The 18,570-nt window shown below is 42.2% G+C and overlaps 1 protein-coding gene across 1 annotated transcript in view; it reads right to left on the minus strand.

Annotated features, from left to right (window-relative positions):
• The window catches only part of LOC124141190 (helicase with zinc finger domain 2-like), a 68,730-nt gene extending 56,721 nt beyond the window's left edge, over nucleotides 1–12,009 (minus strand). Inside the window, exons 1-6 of the mRNA XM_048392239.1 lie at nucleotides 11,871–12,009; nucleotides 9,570–9,684; nucleotides 7,626–7,653; nucleotides 3,177–3,377; nucleotides 2,093–2,129; nucleotides 1,383–1,504 (exon numbers count right to left, since the gene is read on the minus strand). Coding sequence (XP_048248196.1) covers nucleotides 1,383–1,504; nucleotides 2,093–2,129; nucleotides 3,177–3,377; nucleotides 7,626–7,653; nucleotides 9,570–9,667 — 486 coding nt within the window. The 5' untranslated portion in view covers nucleotides 9,668–9,684; nucleotides 11,871–12,009. The remainder of the gene's footprint in view (nucleotides 1–1,382; nucleotides 1,505–2,092; nucleotides 2,130–3,176; nucleotides 3,378–7,625; nucleotides 7,654–9,569; nucleotides 9,685–11,870) is intronic.
• Between the last annotated feature and the right edge of the window lie 6,561 nt (nucleotides 12,010–18,570).

An 18,570-nucleotide genomic window follows, 5' to 3' on the forward strand; every position in this document is an offset into this window, starting at 1 on the left:
ATAGCGACGTGCATGCATGCGTGTTTGAGCTAGTCAAGACTAATGCCAATTTTATAGTGCTATGTGTGTGCGCGTGTGTGGTTGCTTGCACTTGTCCGACTGATGCCGATTTACAGTGCTAGCCCACTGAGATACCATGCCGCAGTTTAACATGAATACCTCACTCAGACACAGTATACTGACGCTGTGCCGGTCCTTGTTTTTAGCCCCTTAATGCTGAGCGCCAGACAGGGTAACAACAAATACCATCTTTCAAAGCCTTTTGTATGACGCGGCTTGGGATCGAACCCAGGATCTTCCACTCTCTGGGTGGACGCTCTACCTCTAGACAATGGAGGCAGTCGGGTGTACAAATGAGAATAACTGGACATGAAGGTACAGTGGCTACAACTTCCAACATCAGTATCCCTGAACTTTCCATAGAGCTAGTGTTGTATTTCTTGTGTATAATCCATACTTCATCTTCACTTTCCTTTATTCAGTACTTGTAGGCCACGGGCCTTTTTGAACAGACGAAATAATCCACACATTCCCCCAAACTGTGTACAAAGAGACGTGTGCCTTATACTCGCAGACAAGGAGTTTTGAAGAGTGAGTATTTTTACGCTGCTTCTAGCAATATTCCAGCAACATCCAATGGGAACACCAGAAATGGGCTTCAGACCTTGTACCCATGTGGGGAATCGAACCCAGGCCTTTGGCATGAAGAGCAAAGGCTCTAACTACTAGGCTACCCCACCGTCCAAAAATCAAAGACCTAACTCTAGCATGTAACACCTCCAGGACCTTATTATGACCAGGATAATCTGTATGGCGAACATTAACCGTAGAGCTGCAAACCATTTTAGCCATGTTAGGGATGATTTATATACTTAAATACTATAACTATTTTTACTGTTGTCTCATACTGATGCTGTATACATGGCCACAAGGACCGCCTGCGTGGTCTGGTGGTAGAGTGGAAGGTTGGGGTTCTATTCCCGGACAGGTCATACCAAAAGACATTAAAAAATGGTACTTGTTGTTACCCTGCCTGCATGGCACTCAGCATTAAGGGGCTAAAACAACGACTGGACGACACGCATGCACGCACGCACACGTCACTGTAAGTACAGTTATCTTGGACGCGATATTAAACCTAATTTCACCTCACCTTACATGGCCAAAAGAATGTTGCACGCGTTTGTTATTGGTCATAGCACATGCCGGCTCCCTTCTAACTTGAACCAGGCTGTGATCGCATTGTTTTAAGATCGCAACTACACTGCAAAGCAGTTTTTTTGTGGTTTTTTTCAGTGCTAAAGGAACGTAGTGCATACCAACCTACAAAGCATTGATAAAGGTCAAGATACAGAGAATTGAACAATTAAAGTTTTCCTTACTGCAGGCTGTTTTGCATATCCAGTCCGTGCCAGCTGCAGTGCATCCTGGTACTTCTGAAGAGCTTTGAGAGCCTGCACCTTGCGGTAGTAAGCTTTCAGATTGGTGGGTTGAGTTCTAATAGCTGAAAATTAAAACATTTTTTTAAGATGTGACACATCATTAACATTATGAAGTGATGTATATAACCATTTTGATCATACAGAGGTTTATTTCTCAGTGGCCGATATTCGGCCCCAGGCTGGCAGCAATAAGTTTCCCAGCTGTCGTTTCTGAAGCAAATGTAAGAATACATGAACTTGAGTGAGTGAGTGATTACACTCAGCAATACTCCAGCTATATCATGTATATGACAGGTCAGTAAATAATCAAGTCTGGACCAAACAATCCAGTGATTGACATTATGAGCATCGATCTATGCAAATGGAATACGATGACATGCATCAACCAAGTCAGCAAGAAAGACCATCCGATCCCGTTAGTCGCCTCTTACGACTAGCATAGTCTTTTACAGCAAGCATGGGTTGCTGAAGACCTATTCTAACCCAGATCTTCACGGGTATATCATCAAGTTGTGGTGTGGGAACATAGGTGTGTAGGTTTTGCTTAAACAAGTGCAGATGATAACTGAAAGATATCAGAAACATACCACTTAAACATGTTAAAAGCATCATTGTCTTGTATGTAACTTAAACCAAAAAATCATACATACCTGAATCACAGTCGGCCACGGCCTCTTCATACAATTCCTATACAACAGAAAGAAGATAATTACCAATCCTTGCCAAATTTGAAATATCTGCAAGAAATGGTATTTTTAAATGGCAAACAACTTGTTTCGAAAACAATTCCGACAAAACTAAACCGTCCCATCTTCCCGAAGCAAGAGCATCCATGAGCCTTTTTATCAAAGTCACATCAAGCTCACTTTCCTGCGCTAAATATGACAGGTCTATCGCACAAAAGTCAATCAGAAAACGTTACACAAAATCAACATCCATGACTGGTACCCCTTCGTATAAAAGTGATTTACCGCTGCCTGTGTTTGTTGACAAGAATACGTCTTTTTCATCTTTTAAACCCCCAACAATTGCCTATGTATTTGTCAGGGTAGAAAATAGGCTTTGATACAGGCTAGTGGACACGCTTGGCTCGGGAAAATGATCTTGTAGCCTGGGTATGATAGCGATTGAACTAAGACTAAACACACCCCATCTCACATTCATTTGTCTCTTATGTGTACCCTATCTACTGTGGTGCACCTCTCTATCCCATAATCCCTGACATGTTTCGAAACATTTATTGGAAATATTTTGAAGGACTTGACAAACTGTTTCCCTTTTTTGAATCCAATTTGTGTCTTATGAACGAATGCCTCAGTTAACATGGTTAAACAAAAACAAGGCTCGATTTAAGGAACTTGATTTAACTTGTACCAAGTGCGAGCACACATGAAAACCGAGTTGCACAAGACAAAACATGTTGCACTCTGGTCCCATATATTTCAAAGTTGAAATATATGCACATAACGTTGCGGTACCCATACTTTGATGATGTCAAGCCCCCAAAAGCATGACAAATTACACATAACATAGGGATTATTGATGCAGTATGGTAAATAAAGCTTCGAGGCATTAAACTAGTTCAAAGATTGATGTGTTGACAAACAAGGGTTAGACATAAATTTGAAAGATTTTGACATAAGCCCTGAATAAGCTACACAAATCATGTTCAAGTCATGACACATGTTGGTAGATTATCTAAAGACCCGGGAATACTTGACTTCAAAACATTACCTTTTTCAAGCAACACAGGGCTCTGTTAGAAAAGAGAGTTGAGATGAAATCCTTCTTCACTTCATAGTAGAACCTCATCTCCAGCATCCTCGCCACAAACAGAGCGTTGCGGTAGTGCATCCAGGCCAGGTCATACATGGTCTCCTTGAACAGGGTGTTCCCCTCATCCTTCAGGTCCTGCATCAGCTGCAGCAGGGCCGGCTACAACCACAACACTCTTACAGCAGGGCCGGCTACAACCACAACACACTCTTACAGCAGGGCCGGCTACAACCACAACACACTCTTACAGCAGGGCCGGCTACAACTACAACACACTCTTACAGCAGCGCCGGCTACAACCACAACACACTCTTACAGCAGGGCCGGCTACAACCACAACAGACTCTTACAGCAGCGCCGGCTACAACCACAACACACTCTTACAGCAGCGCCGGCTACAACTACAACACACTCTTACAGCAGGGCCGGCTACAACCACAACACACTCTTACAGCAGGGCCGGCTACAACCACAACACACTCTTACAGCAGGGCCGGCTACAACCACAACACACTCTTACAGCAGGGCCGGCTACAACCACAACACACTCTTACAGCAGGGCCGGCGACAACCACAACACACTCTTACAGTAGGGCAGGCTTCAACAACACACTCTAACAGCAGGGCCGGCTACAACCACAACACACTCTTACAGCAGGGCCGGCTACAGCCACAACACACTCTTACAGAGGCGCCAGCTACAACCACAACACACTCTTACAGCAGCGCCGGCTACAACCACAACACTCTCTTACAGCAGGGCCGGCTTCAACAACACACTCTTACAGCAGCGCCGGCTACAACTACAACACACTCTTACAGCAGGGCCGGCTACAACCACAACACACTCATACAGCAAGGCCGGCTACAACCACAACACACTCTTACAGCAGGGCCGGCTACAACCACAACACTCTCTTATAGCAGGGCCAGCTACAATCACAACACTCTCTTACAGCAGGGCCGGCTACAACCACAACATATTCTTACAGCAGGGCCGGCTTCAACAACACACTCTTACAGCAGGGCCGGCTACAATCACAACACTCTCTTACAGCAGGGCCGGCTACAACCACAACATATTCTTACAGCAGGGCCGGCTTCAACAACACACTCTTACAGCAGGGCCGGCTACAATCACAACACTCTCTTACAGCAGGGCCAGCTACAATCACAACACTCTCTTACAGCAGGGCCGGCTTCAACAACACACTCTTACAGCAGGGCCGGCTACAACCACAACACACTCTTACAGCAGGGCCGGCTACAACCACAACACACTCTTACAGCAGGGCCGGCTACAACCACAACACACTCTTACCGCAGGGCCGGCTACAACCACAACACACTCTTACAGCAGGGCCAGCTACAACCACAACACACTCATACAGCAGGGCCGGCGACAACCACAACACACTCTTACAGCAGGGCCGGCTACAACCACAACACACTCTTACAGCAGGGCCGGCTACATCCACAACACACTCTTACAGCAGCGCCGGCTACAACCACAACACACTCTTACAGCAGGGCCGGCTACAACCACAACACACTCTTACAGCAGGGCCGGCTACAACCACAACACACTCTTACAGCAGGGCCAACTACAACCACAACACACTCTTACAGCAGGGCCGGCTACAACCACAACACACTCTTACAGCAGCGCCGGCTACAACTACAACACACTCTTACAGCAGGGCCAGTTACAACCACAACACACTCTCACAGCAGGGCCGGCTTCAACAACACACTCTTACAGCAGGGCCGGCTACAACCACAACACACTCTCACAGCAGGGCCGGCTTCAACAACACACTCTCACAGCAGGGCCGGCTTCAACAACACACTCTTACAGTAGGGCCGGCTATAACTACAACACACTCTTACAGCAGGGCCGGCTACAACCAGAACACACTCTTACAGCAGGGCCGGCTACAACCACAACACACTCTTACAGCAGGGCCGGCTACAACCACAACACACTCTTACAGCAGGGCCAACTACAACCACAACACACTCTTACAGCAGCGCCGGCTACAACCACAACACACTCTTACAGCAGCGCCGGCTACAACCACAACACACTCTTACAGGAGGGCCAGCTACAACCACAACATACCCTTACAGCAGGGCCGGCTACAACCACAACACACTCTTACAGCAGGGCCGGCTACAACCACAACATACCCTTACAGCAGGGCCGGCTACAACCACAACACACTCTTACAGCAGGGCCGGCTACAACCACAACACACTCTTACAGCAGGGCCAGCTACAACCACAACATACCCTTACAGCAGGGCCGGCTTCAACAACACACTCTTACATCATGGCCGGCTACAACCACAACACACTTATCAGTATAGGGCAGCATGCTTCAAGGGTAGTAATTACAGGGAAGTGAGAGTTCAACAATAACTTGGGGCAAGGAAGGAAGAAAATATGCTAACACAAAGCAATATTACCATGGTTATTGCTATGTTCAGTAATAAGGTTAACTGTACCAAGACAAAAAGTGAGCAGAGCTCACTAATACCCCTGACCTCCACGCCAACATATTTCTCCATCAAATAGTTATAGGTCACTCAAGTGTTAGAGTAAAAAAATATTTGAAGTTCAAAACATGAAAAAAAATATACACATATCCAAATTAAACTTTGCACTGCACCTCTTCTTTTATGTATGGAAACTGTTCCCTAAATTTCAAAAAGAATCCATGACATAGTTTTCTAGTAATAGGTCACACAAATGTTTCAGTGAAAAAAGAAAAGAAAAATAGCTGCATTTTTTCAGGAAACCCAAATACTGAAAAAGAACTCCATACTGCTATCTCCTATTGGAATAGAAACTGTACCCCCAATTAGAAAAGAATCCATGAAGTAGTTTTCAAGTCATAGGTCGCATAAATGTTGAAGCAAAAAAAGTACACAACATAAAAAACATCATATTTTTCAGAAAATACACATTTCAGCATTGACATTGTGAACAACAGCCCACGCCTTCATGGTACAATAACTTAAAACAATAAAGTCAATGAGCCTGACCAATTGATCCATTGAATCACCTTTTACGACCAGCATAGTTTGCTTGGGATCAATGCTACCCTGGGAATCCCCTTGGGATAACAACAAATAAGTCAATAAGGATGCTACGTAATGCAGAGCTTGACATAAGCTACATATTAGTGTAAAATATGCATCAACTAAACTGAAATATGTGAACAAATAAAATCCTATAATACAAATACCCACCAAAAACTATAAATACCCTATTGAAATAAAATCAATGCTTATATTATAACTATTATATCAAATGATTGCATATATTACAACTGTTAGATAAAATGACTGTATCAGCCGATCGCCAAATTCACTTACTGATCTCACATTCGGAGATGCCAATTGAAAAGTCTATGTACATGTTGTATCTTGAAACGTAGCTGATTGTTGATTGAAAAAAGGGCCTTTCTTACAATGCTAGGTTTTGCAAACAAAAATGGCTTCCCAGAGAGGGAGCTGCAAGCAGATGCAGACATGCATACTACTATTCACATAGTTTTAAATGATTCACAGGGATTGTTACGAAACAGGTTTTAAGTTAAAATACTCAAATGTCAAGAAACAGTTGGGTAATAATATTTCAATACCCTCTAAATCTTGTGGATACCCAATAAAAATCAAACCCCTGGTTGAAATACCCAAATGAAGAAAAGCCTATCTAGAGCTCCGTAAAATGTTATTGTATGTTCACAATATCATGGAGTACACTGCCAAAGAATATTTGGTACCAGGATAATCCGGACTGGTTACGCGACATTTGATTTACCAAAGGCAACTGAACTATATGACTTTTAGCGCGTCATGGTACGACATTTATGATATGTGTATCCATTCTCTTGCATCTAAAGTTCCTTTCAAAGCATCAAAAGCGGTAATCTGACCGTGGTTGCTGTAACTAACGGTGAGTTGTGCAATCTACCGATCACTTTGCATACGATTTCGCCAAAATTATTGTTAACATTATTATAATTATTGAATGAAATTTTGAATATAATTAATCAAATATATTGCAAACATCAGTCCAGATAAACAATTTGTTTATAACCAGATATTATATAATAATAGGATTAAATTGCGTACTTCAGTTCAGATTTGTTGACTGGTATTTCCGGTGTTACGTGATCGCGGTGATCAGCTGATAATGTTTTCTGAGAAAGGGGTCAAAGAACCTTGTGTCTTGAAACATCGTGGAAAACTTGAGTTTATGTCATTAAACTTTGGGAGCCATGCTTTACCACGCGCAATAAACGAGTTAGCGCTATATTGAAGAGTGCAATAGTGAGGGAACACTGTAACATGGCCAGATGGCAAAGATGCCTGATTTCAAAATCGGCTCTTGTCCTACCTTGGTTGTCCGAGGTTCCTTGTCATCGCTGAAATAAAGATAAACCTATGTATAGTCATTATAGTACAAAAACAATTGGGTTGCTTCCCTTTACCATGATTGGCTTTTTAAACTGAGTCTATTTCAATGTTTACATGATCGACAATATATGGTAATAGCTTAAAAAGGTGATATGCTGAGCCCGTTCCACAAAGTGATCATAATGTTACGACAACCATAAGTCTATGTTAAAGTATGGGAGTCATGAATGTCGTAGCACATTGACATCATTAGCATTGATATACGCTTTTGGGATACAATAACATGCATCAACCATGTCAGCGAGCCTGACCACCCAATCCTGTTAGCTGCCTCTTACAACAAGCATAGTCGCCTTTTATGGCAAGCATGGGTTGCTGAAGGCCTATTCTAACCCAGTTCTTCCCAGGTAACATTGACATGTAATCAACCAAGTCACCGAGTCTGACCACTGGATCCCTTAAAGTCAGCACTTTGGACCAACCCAGGTTGCTGGGGACGTACTCTAACCCAGAATCCCCACGGGCAGGAAACAAAAGTATGGAAAAGGGTATGTGTCATTAACAAGTATTTCTGTCATCCAATTAATTAGCACTCCCAGAATGTCACAAAGTCTGAGACAAAATGGGCTGCCATACCATGTAGAACCTGCAGAAGCACTTAATGGGATTGAACAGGGACAAAAACATGGGACAGCTGTTGTACTAATCATGATAACTAAAACACACTTTGTCATGTTTCTGCTGAGTACATTCTACATGCTCTAGTTCGCTTTTCTGTCCATATTACTTCAAGCCCACTACAACACATACAATACTGACCACAATTCAAACCTTCAAAAATGGATTTTAATTATATTGTCTTGCATAATCATAATAAGCATCATTGTCACAACAGGGATATATCAAAGCTTTTAAACTAAGTAACTTAGCAAATTGGGAATAAACATGCAGCAATTGTCAGTAAAAATTCCCAAATGGTTCCTATGTCATGTAAATATAGTTATTACTATAAGGTGATAACCATTTTCCCAAAGCAAGGGAGTTAAGTGACTTTAAAAGTCCAGTTTCCACCCTTGCCGAACTAGTTTGGAATAATGGAGTTATATTTTGGCTGGACTAACGAGTCAATAAATAGTCCAATCAAAATTATGTTACAATATCGGCATCCGGTTCACAAACATGGCAACTTCCGTGCCGAATTCGTTTTATTGCAGGATTTGCAGAGCATGTGTACCGTCAACTGGGCTTTGACATATTTTCCAAGCTGCTCAAGGGATATGATGCACTTTGTGAGATATAACCTGTTTTATCATTGTTTATTACAATAGGTGCTGACAAAGACATAATCATGGTTTTCTAAAACCAGAATGCTGACCTTGACATGTGACTCACTTGAGCCAAAACATGTTCAAAGCAGGAGCCCATTCTAGAGAAGGTGTATCACATGTTTATGATAATTGCATTAAACGTTTCGAGAAAGTGCAACTACAAAGATTTTGGCGAGTTTTCAGATCATTACGTTTTCATGACATGCGACAAAAGTATTCCCCAGGGCCATTTGGAAGAAGCCATGGACGTTTAATCTCTCATGTCAATAGTCTTTGTGTATTAGTCATTCAAAAAATTGTCGCTATATGGATGAAATAATGCTGATGCAACGTTAAATTTTAACTCACTCATTCATTCAAAAAATCACCGGTGGCAGCAGTCAACAAAAACTCAAAAGCAGTCCCGTTCCATTGTACTAAGCTGAATTGGGAAATTTCTTATTCCATTTTGGGAATTTTAAATAAACTTTGAGGAAGTAGGCATGGTGTATAATATTGGCCACTTAGAACACCTAGATAAATCCATGCCAGTTTAGAGGAAACATATTTGGACATTAAGAAATCAATTGAATAATAGCATGATTAGGAAAGCCTACCTTAGGTCCTCCCAAAATGGCTGAATTCTTGCTTTTCTTTGATCTCTGGCTATACTTTCATCTGGTGGCTTCCCACCATTAGACCACGACGGGTCCATGGCCGCCCACTTGCTTTCTGAAATTGTCCAACATACACGATACATGAGGTGAGGTAAACTGAGGTTTAACATCGGTCCAAGATTATTGCACTTGCATAGCGACGTGCGTGCATGCATGTGTGTGTGTGGCTGCTTGTTCTAGTCTGGACTGATGATGATTTATAGTGCTAGCCCACTGAGATACCATGCCGTAGTTTAACATGAATACCCCACTCAGACACAGTATACCGACTCTGAGCCGACCAGTCCTTGTTTTAGCCCCACTAGACCACGGAGGCGGTGCCCAACATACATGAATCGTTATGCACATACTCAATAATAACATGGTTTAATGAACAGGTCACGTTACCAGTGGTTGATTTAAAGGGGTGTCCTGGGATCCTAGAGTGAGTGAGTGAGTGAGTATGGTTTTACGCCGCTTTTAGCAATATCCCAGCAATATCACGGCGGGGGACACCATAAATGGGCTTCACACATTGTACCCATGTCGGGAATAGAACCCGGGTCTTCGGCGTGACGAGCGAACGCTTTAACAACTAGGCTACCCGACTACCCCCTGGGGTCCTAGAAGTTTGCTCCAATAGTATTTGAATCTAGGGACAGCACGACCCTGGACTCCTAAATCTTTAAGTTACTTTAACTGTTAACATTAAGGGTTCCAAATGATGAAAGTAGAATACTTTAGGGGTTGATCTGCCCATTTCCAACACTGTTTACAATCAACATGCAGAGTTAGAAATTACACATGAAAGCCAAGGTGTCCTTGTTATAGTCTAATGTTAAAAAGGTGAGGTGAAATTGGGTTTAACATCGCGTCCAAGATTATTGCACTTATATAGCGACGTGCATGCATGTGTGTGTGTGTGTGGCTGCTTGTACTAGTCCGGACTGATGCCGATTTATAGTGCTAGCTCACTGAGATACCATGCTGCAGTTTAACATGAATACCCCACTCAGACACAGTATACTGACTCCGAGCCGACCAGTCCTTGTTTTAGCCCCTTAATGCCGAGCGCCAGACAGGGTAACAACAAGTACCATCTTTTAACGTCTTATGGTATGATGTGGCCGGGGATCGAACCCAGGACCTTCCGCTCTCTGAGCGGACGCTCTACCACAAAACCACGGAGGCGGCTCTAATGTTAAAGGATTTAGGGGTCGCAACATTCAAATAGTACACATGCCATAGTGGTGGTAGCGTTCACCAAACCGTAAGAATGCTGTTCTAAACAGTGCACTGCTAATTGTACACACCTGATGCACTTGTAGTTCAAAGCATTTCACTGTTTGTTTAAACTGCAGGAAACTTTTCATCCTTCATTCAGTCGACATTTTGTGTCAAAATGTCAAGGCTCTAATAAATGCTAACATCAGACATTTGAGGTGTGACCTTATACATGATATTTTACAGTTGTATATGTTTCATATTTATGCATGCACAATAATGTGCCATAATAAACACGTATCTTCTTTACATGCATGATACTTTCATTACGAGTCTGATTCATGTTTGTTTGTTGTTTAACGCTGCACTCAGCAATATTCCAGCTATATGACAGCAGTCTGTAAATAATCGAGTCTGGACCAGACAATCCAGCATCAACCAAGTCAGCGAGTCTGACCACCTAATCCTGTTAGTCGCCTCTTAAGACAAGAAAAGTCGCCTTTAAGGCAAGCATGAGTTTCTGAAGACCTATTTTACCCCGGATCTTCACGGGTCATCTGATTCATGAACAGTGAGGACAGGCAGTTTACCAAATAATTGTCAGACATGAGTTTCCAACCAGGAACTATATAAAATACTCGTATACACTTCAACATTTCATTGGTTTCCTGAACGTTGTTAACTGCCTGACGCTCCCATGATAATAATCCTGGAATTCCCCATTTGCGACTGCAGAAACACTAACTGCTAACAGACTAAATGATCGACCCTATTCGCAGAAATGACAGTGAACGAGGCGATGAGACATTTTCTAAGAAAATATAGTATTCTTTGACACAATTAACTGTATGTTACTTTGTCCAATCATACCATGAAAACTTGTTCAAAAACAAAAAGAGTTGTTCAAACTGGCACATGGCGGTAACGATCTGTAATGTCGTAATGAACTGTCTGAAGTTACACCTAAAAGTGGCAAATTCAGCGAATATGACAACTGTTGTATATGTCCTATTCCGTAACGAAAACCTCAAAATTTACCTTATTCGGCCAATTTGACGAAAAAGTATGAAATGATCAAGTTAAAAGATTAATCGTCGGCACGCACACATGCCCTGTCGCTTCCTCCATCAAAAGACATTTCGGGTAAAAGTGAAAATATGTATCACTGCGGAGTCGGTATGCAGCATCTAAACGACACTCAACTCAAATAAGTTTATATTTTACAAACGGATATTCTTAACATCTGAATGCTAGAATGATATTCTCAAAGTAATGTATTTTAAATAATGTTTCCTTAATTCAAATGCAGTATTGATGTTTAATTCAAATCTTTGTTCGTTTCTGGACATCATACGGCAAGAAAGACCGGAACAGGTGCTCTGACGAAATATTTGACTGAGCCTTACCATGTTGTAACGCGAACGCAAATTGCACAATCTCAAGCTGCATGGCGACTCGCATGTCGAAAAACATGTGAGTCACCAGCTTGAGATTGTGATTGTGTTTTATTTTTTCAAAATGGAAACTTTTGAACTCTGACAATTAAACTCAGGGAAGGAATTCCACATCCAGCATAAAGTGTAATGATGATAAAATTAGAAATTCGGTATGTTTTCTACACACCATTCAGATCATTTAAAGTTAATTGTATTTTAAAAAATACGTTCATAAAAAAATACTATTGCGATAGCTTCGATGGTCCATATATGTGTATAAGCAATCGCAAGAATCAAACATTTCGATGATTAAAACCTTTCATTTATCATTTTTGAGATTCCATCCCTATTTTGTGTACATGAAGTAAATGGTGTTTTATTTGTAACATGTTTATTTTGGGATTACACTTTCTTATAAGTACGTACAAATTCTAGTGACCCGTGAAGATCCGGGGTAGGTCTTCAGCAACCCATGCTTGCCGTAAAAGGCGACTATGCTTGTCGTAAGAGGCGACTAACGGGATCGGATGGTCAGGCTCGCTGACTTGGTTGATGCAAGTCATCGATCCCAATTGCGTAGATCGATGCTCATGATGTCAATCACTCGATTGTCTGGTACAGACTCGATTATTTACAGACCGCCGTCATATATCTGGAATATTGCTGAGTGCGGCGTTGAACAACAAACAAACAAACAAAACAAATTCTAGTTCCATTCGGCATTCGAAACCGCAGTAGGGGCGGTCGGGTAGCCTAGTGGTTAAAGCGTTCGCTCGTCACGCCGAAGACCCGGGTTCGATTCCCGACATGGGTACAATGTGTGAAGCCCATTTATGGTGTCCCCCGCCGTGATATTGCTGGAATATTGCTAAAATCGGCGTAAAACCGTACTCACTCACTCGAAACCGCAGTCATGCTAAACCATCTTATCTCGAAAAGAAAATTAGAGTTATAGGATCTTATATAGGGCTACAAAAAACTATTACTACTACTACTACTACTACTACTACTACTACTACTACTTTGCTGCAGATTTGGATAGATCGTAACATCGTTATAAATGCAAACATCGTATTCAAAACATCGAAAGCGCCACGTAAATAAGGTTTATATGCACTTTTTCTGTCTTTAAATTTCAAAGGCTGAAACGAAAATACATTGAAGGTGGAGCCTTAACATACAGAGGCTCCATATATGGTCTTGTTGGGGGGAGTTACTTTCAACCCTACCTTTTAACATTCTCCTTTCCACAATTAGCAATGGCCATTTGTACACTGTACTTTCCTTCGTATGAGTGGGATTAAAAGATTAAAATATACTCCCCTTTTTTCAATAGCGGAAATGAGACACAGGCCATTTATATCACAAATTAAAGTCAATATTCGGCGAGAAAACGAGGTGCAAAACATGCTATTTTTTCAATTGCGTATATTTTTCACGTTACGGTACTCATCTCATTAATTTTGTTGTAAGACCCTTCTTTGTTTGAAATATTGGCTGATCTGTGTATAAAATCATGAAACATCTACTTACTTCGTTCCTTTAATTGTAGTGACATCGTGAGCTCAAATTAATCCTAACTTTCCGACCTGTCCGACTTTGACAGTGACTCTAGGGTGCGACGTATCATGGAATATAAATGTTTCCCGGAAGATGAATCGGTGGTTGCTGAGGAAGTAGTTGACCCCTACATGTTTGATCTGTAACCGACAACAGTGACGGAAATAATCAGGCTGATCCCCATCTTTAACGCATGGATTACAAGTGATTGCAAAACACAGATTTACGGAAACCTTTTAGGGCCATCAAGTTGAAATTTCAAGATACATAAGTTGAAATTTCAAGATACTAACTTAAAATTTTAAGATACTAATTTTCATTATAATAAGTTAAACTTTCAAGATAATAAGTTGAAATTTAAACTTAGAATCTTGAAATTTCAAGAAAATAACAAAAACAAAAACAAATGCCCCTAACAGGCTTCCGTGCATATTGGTTCGTTTGTTTATTTTCTCCAAATCAAAATATCCCGTGTCAGCATCATAGCCGTGCTCGTGGGTTTCACCAAAATGATATATGACCGAGACCTGCATCACTTCGGGCTTTCCGCCCACATTAAGCTGACACGCCGTGCTATAACTGGAATACTAACTGTTCAAAGCGGCGTTAAACCAACCTCACTCACTCCGATGTTTTACACGAATCACGCAATTATAAGTGTTGTAGATGTATTAAGCGAAAATGTTGTTTATGCCACGGTCAGAAAGAAATCTGTTATATCACGGCGGCGTGGTCGAGTGTGGACCAGACAAACCCGTGGTTGATCGCATGAGCAACTATCAGTTAAGGTAGGCGTAGACACAGAGTCAGGTCACACACTGCAACACATGCTCTTTGTAGCCGGCCCTTTAATAACCATTGGGTCCTTGGGTTAAATCTGTCCCGGATTTCCCACTGGGAATATATAAAGAGAAGATTCTAGTTCAGGCGTCACTCATATCCCAGCAAGGCTTGTATTTCGTCATCCATAGGACCGCCTCCGTGGTCTAGTGCGTCCGCCCGGAAGAGCGGAAGGTCCGGGGTTCGATCCCCGGCTGCGTCATACCAAAAGACGTTAAAAGATGGTACTTGTTGTTACCCTGTCTGGCGCTCGGCATTAAGGGGTTAAAGCAAGGACTGGTCGGCTCGGAGTCAGTATACTGTGTCTGAGTGGGGTATTCATGTTAAACTGCGGCATGGTATCTCAGTGGGCTAGCACTATAAATCGGCATCAGTCCGGTCTAGTACAAGCAGCCACACAAACACACACACGTACATGCACGTCGCTATATAAGTGAAACAATCTTGGACGCGACGTTAAACCCAATTTCACCTCACCTCACCTCATCCATAGCTTAACCATAGTCCCAAGCATGTTGTCAGGACAACCATGTTTAGTGATGCGTACAGGCCTACTTGGCAAGGACGTTTGAAAGGTCAGTGAACGATAGATTACAACATAACAATAGCCGCGTTGTTATACGTTTCCTTCCCAGATTTAACTAGGTCATCTGAAAACAAATACGTAATAAGGATCTACATAGAGAAATGTATTTTTTATTACTTGCCCGTGAAGAGATCACCCGTTTAATAGACATACAGCTTTATTACACATTGTGTAATACCAAAACGCGTGCTTATGTACTCTCGGAACACGTTTCACGAACAAATATTGAAAGCTCTCAACATCCCTTGGCGTATTCAACGACATTGTGTGTGGAGATGATAGATCACTGGGAGGAGCTTATGCACACTCGATGACCCCAGCAACCTTGTTGCTAGGCTGACGTCACATGGCATTGTTTCGCCGATGGATCTTGCAACAAAATTCAACAAATTACGTCATCGGGTATTGTGACGTCATTGTAAACTTTGAGGTGCAAGGCCCCGTTCCACAAGGCGATCGTACTCTAGCGCAACGACAGTCGTTAGTCTAAGTTAAATTATGTGAGTTGTGATAGCCTTAGCGCTACGATAATTTTGTGGGACGAACGCCTGAATTCTAAAGCTGGACCATTGTATGATATTAAATTCATACGTTTCAACTTTTGACGTGTTTGAAGTATTATTCTGTTAAACTGAATTGGATTATGCCATGGATCGTGTAGGTGTCAGCCTATTTACACTCAACAGTATAATTCTAAAAACATTATAAATGACAAGTAATAAATAAAATACTAAACTCGCTCTCGTGTAAAACCAATTTTATGAAACTCGTGAATAGTTGTGGTATCTGACTCGCTTTCGCTCGTCAGATACCAGAACTATTCACTCGTTTCATAAAATTGGTATTACACGGGAGCTCGTTTAGTATTCTATATATCTGACGTACTCTCATTAAAAACAGATCTTAGTTTTCGCTACCGCTAAACAAAGATCTCTTAATCTCAGAAAATATATAATTTTGATGGAAACACATAGCTCCATTTAAATTGAAAAGGAGCTCCAGTGAGGTGGGATATTCCTGATCCCCGGTAAAATCTAGACTTGCTTCATTCAGGTTTCGCTTTACAGAAAGGCCTGGGCGCAAGGGAAAATGATATGGGTCAGGGACTGTGAGACAAACTATAGCGAGAACTTCGAACTGATTCTAATATGAGACTGATCTGAAGCTTTATTAGGTGAGGTGAAATGGGGTTTAACGTCGCGTCCAAGATTATTGCACTTATATAGCGACGTGCATGCACGTGTGTGTGTGTGTGGCTGCTTGTACTAGTCCGGACTGGTGCCGATTTATAGTGCTAGCTCACTGAGATATACCATGCTGCAGTTTAACTCGAGGAAACTACGGAATCAAGGCTACAGTAACGCATAGAACGTATTTATTCTATAATAAATAAGTTTTATGTTATATATTTTAATGGAAAACCTTTATCGAGGAAAAACTATTTTTATTATCGTAAGAACAGGAAGGTTATTCGAGTCATTCAGGTGATATATACCATCGTAGACGTGTTAGTAGCCGCCCTGAACAGGAAGTACGGTTGTATCACCCAGCCTTATTTAGATATAGGAAGACAGCTAGATGCGACGTAAGGCGTAGACGTGCTAGTAGCCGCCCTGCACAGGAAGTGCGGTTGTATCACCCAGCCTTATTTAGATATAGGAAGACAGCTAGATGCGACGTAAGGCGTAGACGTGTTAGTAGCCGACCTGCACAGGAAGTGCGGTTGCACCCAGCCTTATTTAGATATAGGAAGACAGCTAGATGCGGCGTAAGGCGTAGACGTGTTAGTAGCCGCCCTGAACAGGAAGTACGGTTGTATCACCCAGCCTTATTTAGATATAGGAAGACAACTAGATGCGACGTAAGGCGTAGACGTGTTAGTAGCCGCCCTGAACAGGAAGTACGGTTGTATCACCCAGCCTTATTTAGATATAGGAAGACAGCTAGATGCGACGTAAGGCGTAGACGTGCTAGTAGCCGCCCTGCACAGGAAGTACGGTTGTATCACCCAGCCTTATTTAGATATAGGAAGACAGCTAGATGCGACGTAAGGCGTAGACGTGTTAGTAGCCGCCCTGAACAGGAAGTACGGTTGTATCACCCAGCCTTATCTAGATATAGGAAGACAGCTAGATGCGGCGTAAGGCGTAGACGTGTTAGTAGCCGCCCTGCACAGGAAGTACGGTTGTATCACCCAGCCTTATCTAGATATAGGAAGACAACTAGATGCGACGTAAGGCGTAGACGTGTTAGTAGCCGCCCTGCACAGGAAGTACGGTTGTATCACCCAGCCTTATTTAGATATAGGAAGACAACTAGATGCGACGTAAGGCGTAGACGTGAGCAGAGGTGATGTGAAATGGGGTTTTAACGTCGCGTCAAAGATTACTGCACTTATATAGCAATAGTGTGTGCGCGCGCGTGTATGTGTGTGTGTGTGTGTGTGTGTGTGTGTGTGTGTGGCTGATGCCGATTTATAGTGCTAGCCCACTGAGGAACCATGCCACAGTCTACCATTAATACCCCGCTCAGAAACAGTATATCGACTCCAAGCCGACCAGTCCTTGTTTTAGCCCCTTAATGCCGAGCGCCAGATAGGGTAACAACAAGTACCATCTTTCAACGTCTTTTGGTATGACGCGGCCGGAGATCGAACCCCGGGCCTAGGGCGTAGACGTACACCGCTCTGATGAAAGCTACGAGCACGCGTGAAGTTCCGACAGATCAATGATCATAATCGGGAAAGATCTAGGATTCGGATGTACAATCAGCGGATCCTGACACAATCAAGGGACGCAACTTTACACCACTGGATGTGATTCCAACTTCATGTGTCTCCTTTAGGCTGGGCCGAATGGTAAACTTATGGAATATTATTGAATAATTAATTATAAAAGCTACATTACATTTTCTGAATCACAATACCGTGTAATTTAGTAAAACTGTCCGGATTAACCAGTTTCCATGTATAAATAGACATTTTCAACAGTAATCGTACGGAATACGGGGTTATTGTATTGACAGGGTTTCACTGTATACAGTGTCGTTATTCCAGATATCATAGTCAACCCTATCCCGTTGCTTGCCGATCTCAAAGAAAACACCCATGTTCTGTTAATACATCTTTATTACGGGTATATATTGACGTATTACATAATAAAACAATACAGCAATGCAATGGGGAGCAGGGCTCACTAATATCCCCGACCTCGATTCCAACATCAGCTGAAGAACAGTTTTGCTATTGGAGATATATTGATGCCTTAACGTTTGACCCGGCTTCCCTTAAAAGCACAATAATATAACATAATAATGG

Source organism: Haliotis rufescens, unplaced genomic scaffold, assembly GCF_023055435.1.
Source record: "Haliotis rufescens isolate VD_foot unplaced genomic scaffold, xgHalRufe1.0.p SCAF_11, whole genome shotgun sequence".
Lineage (NCBI taxonomy): Eukaryota > Metazoa > Mollusca > Gastropoda > Lepetellida > Haliotidae > Haliotis > Haliotis rufescens.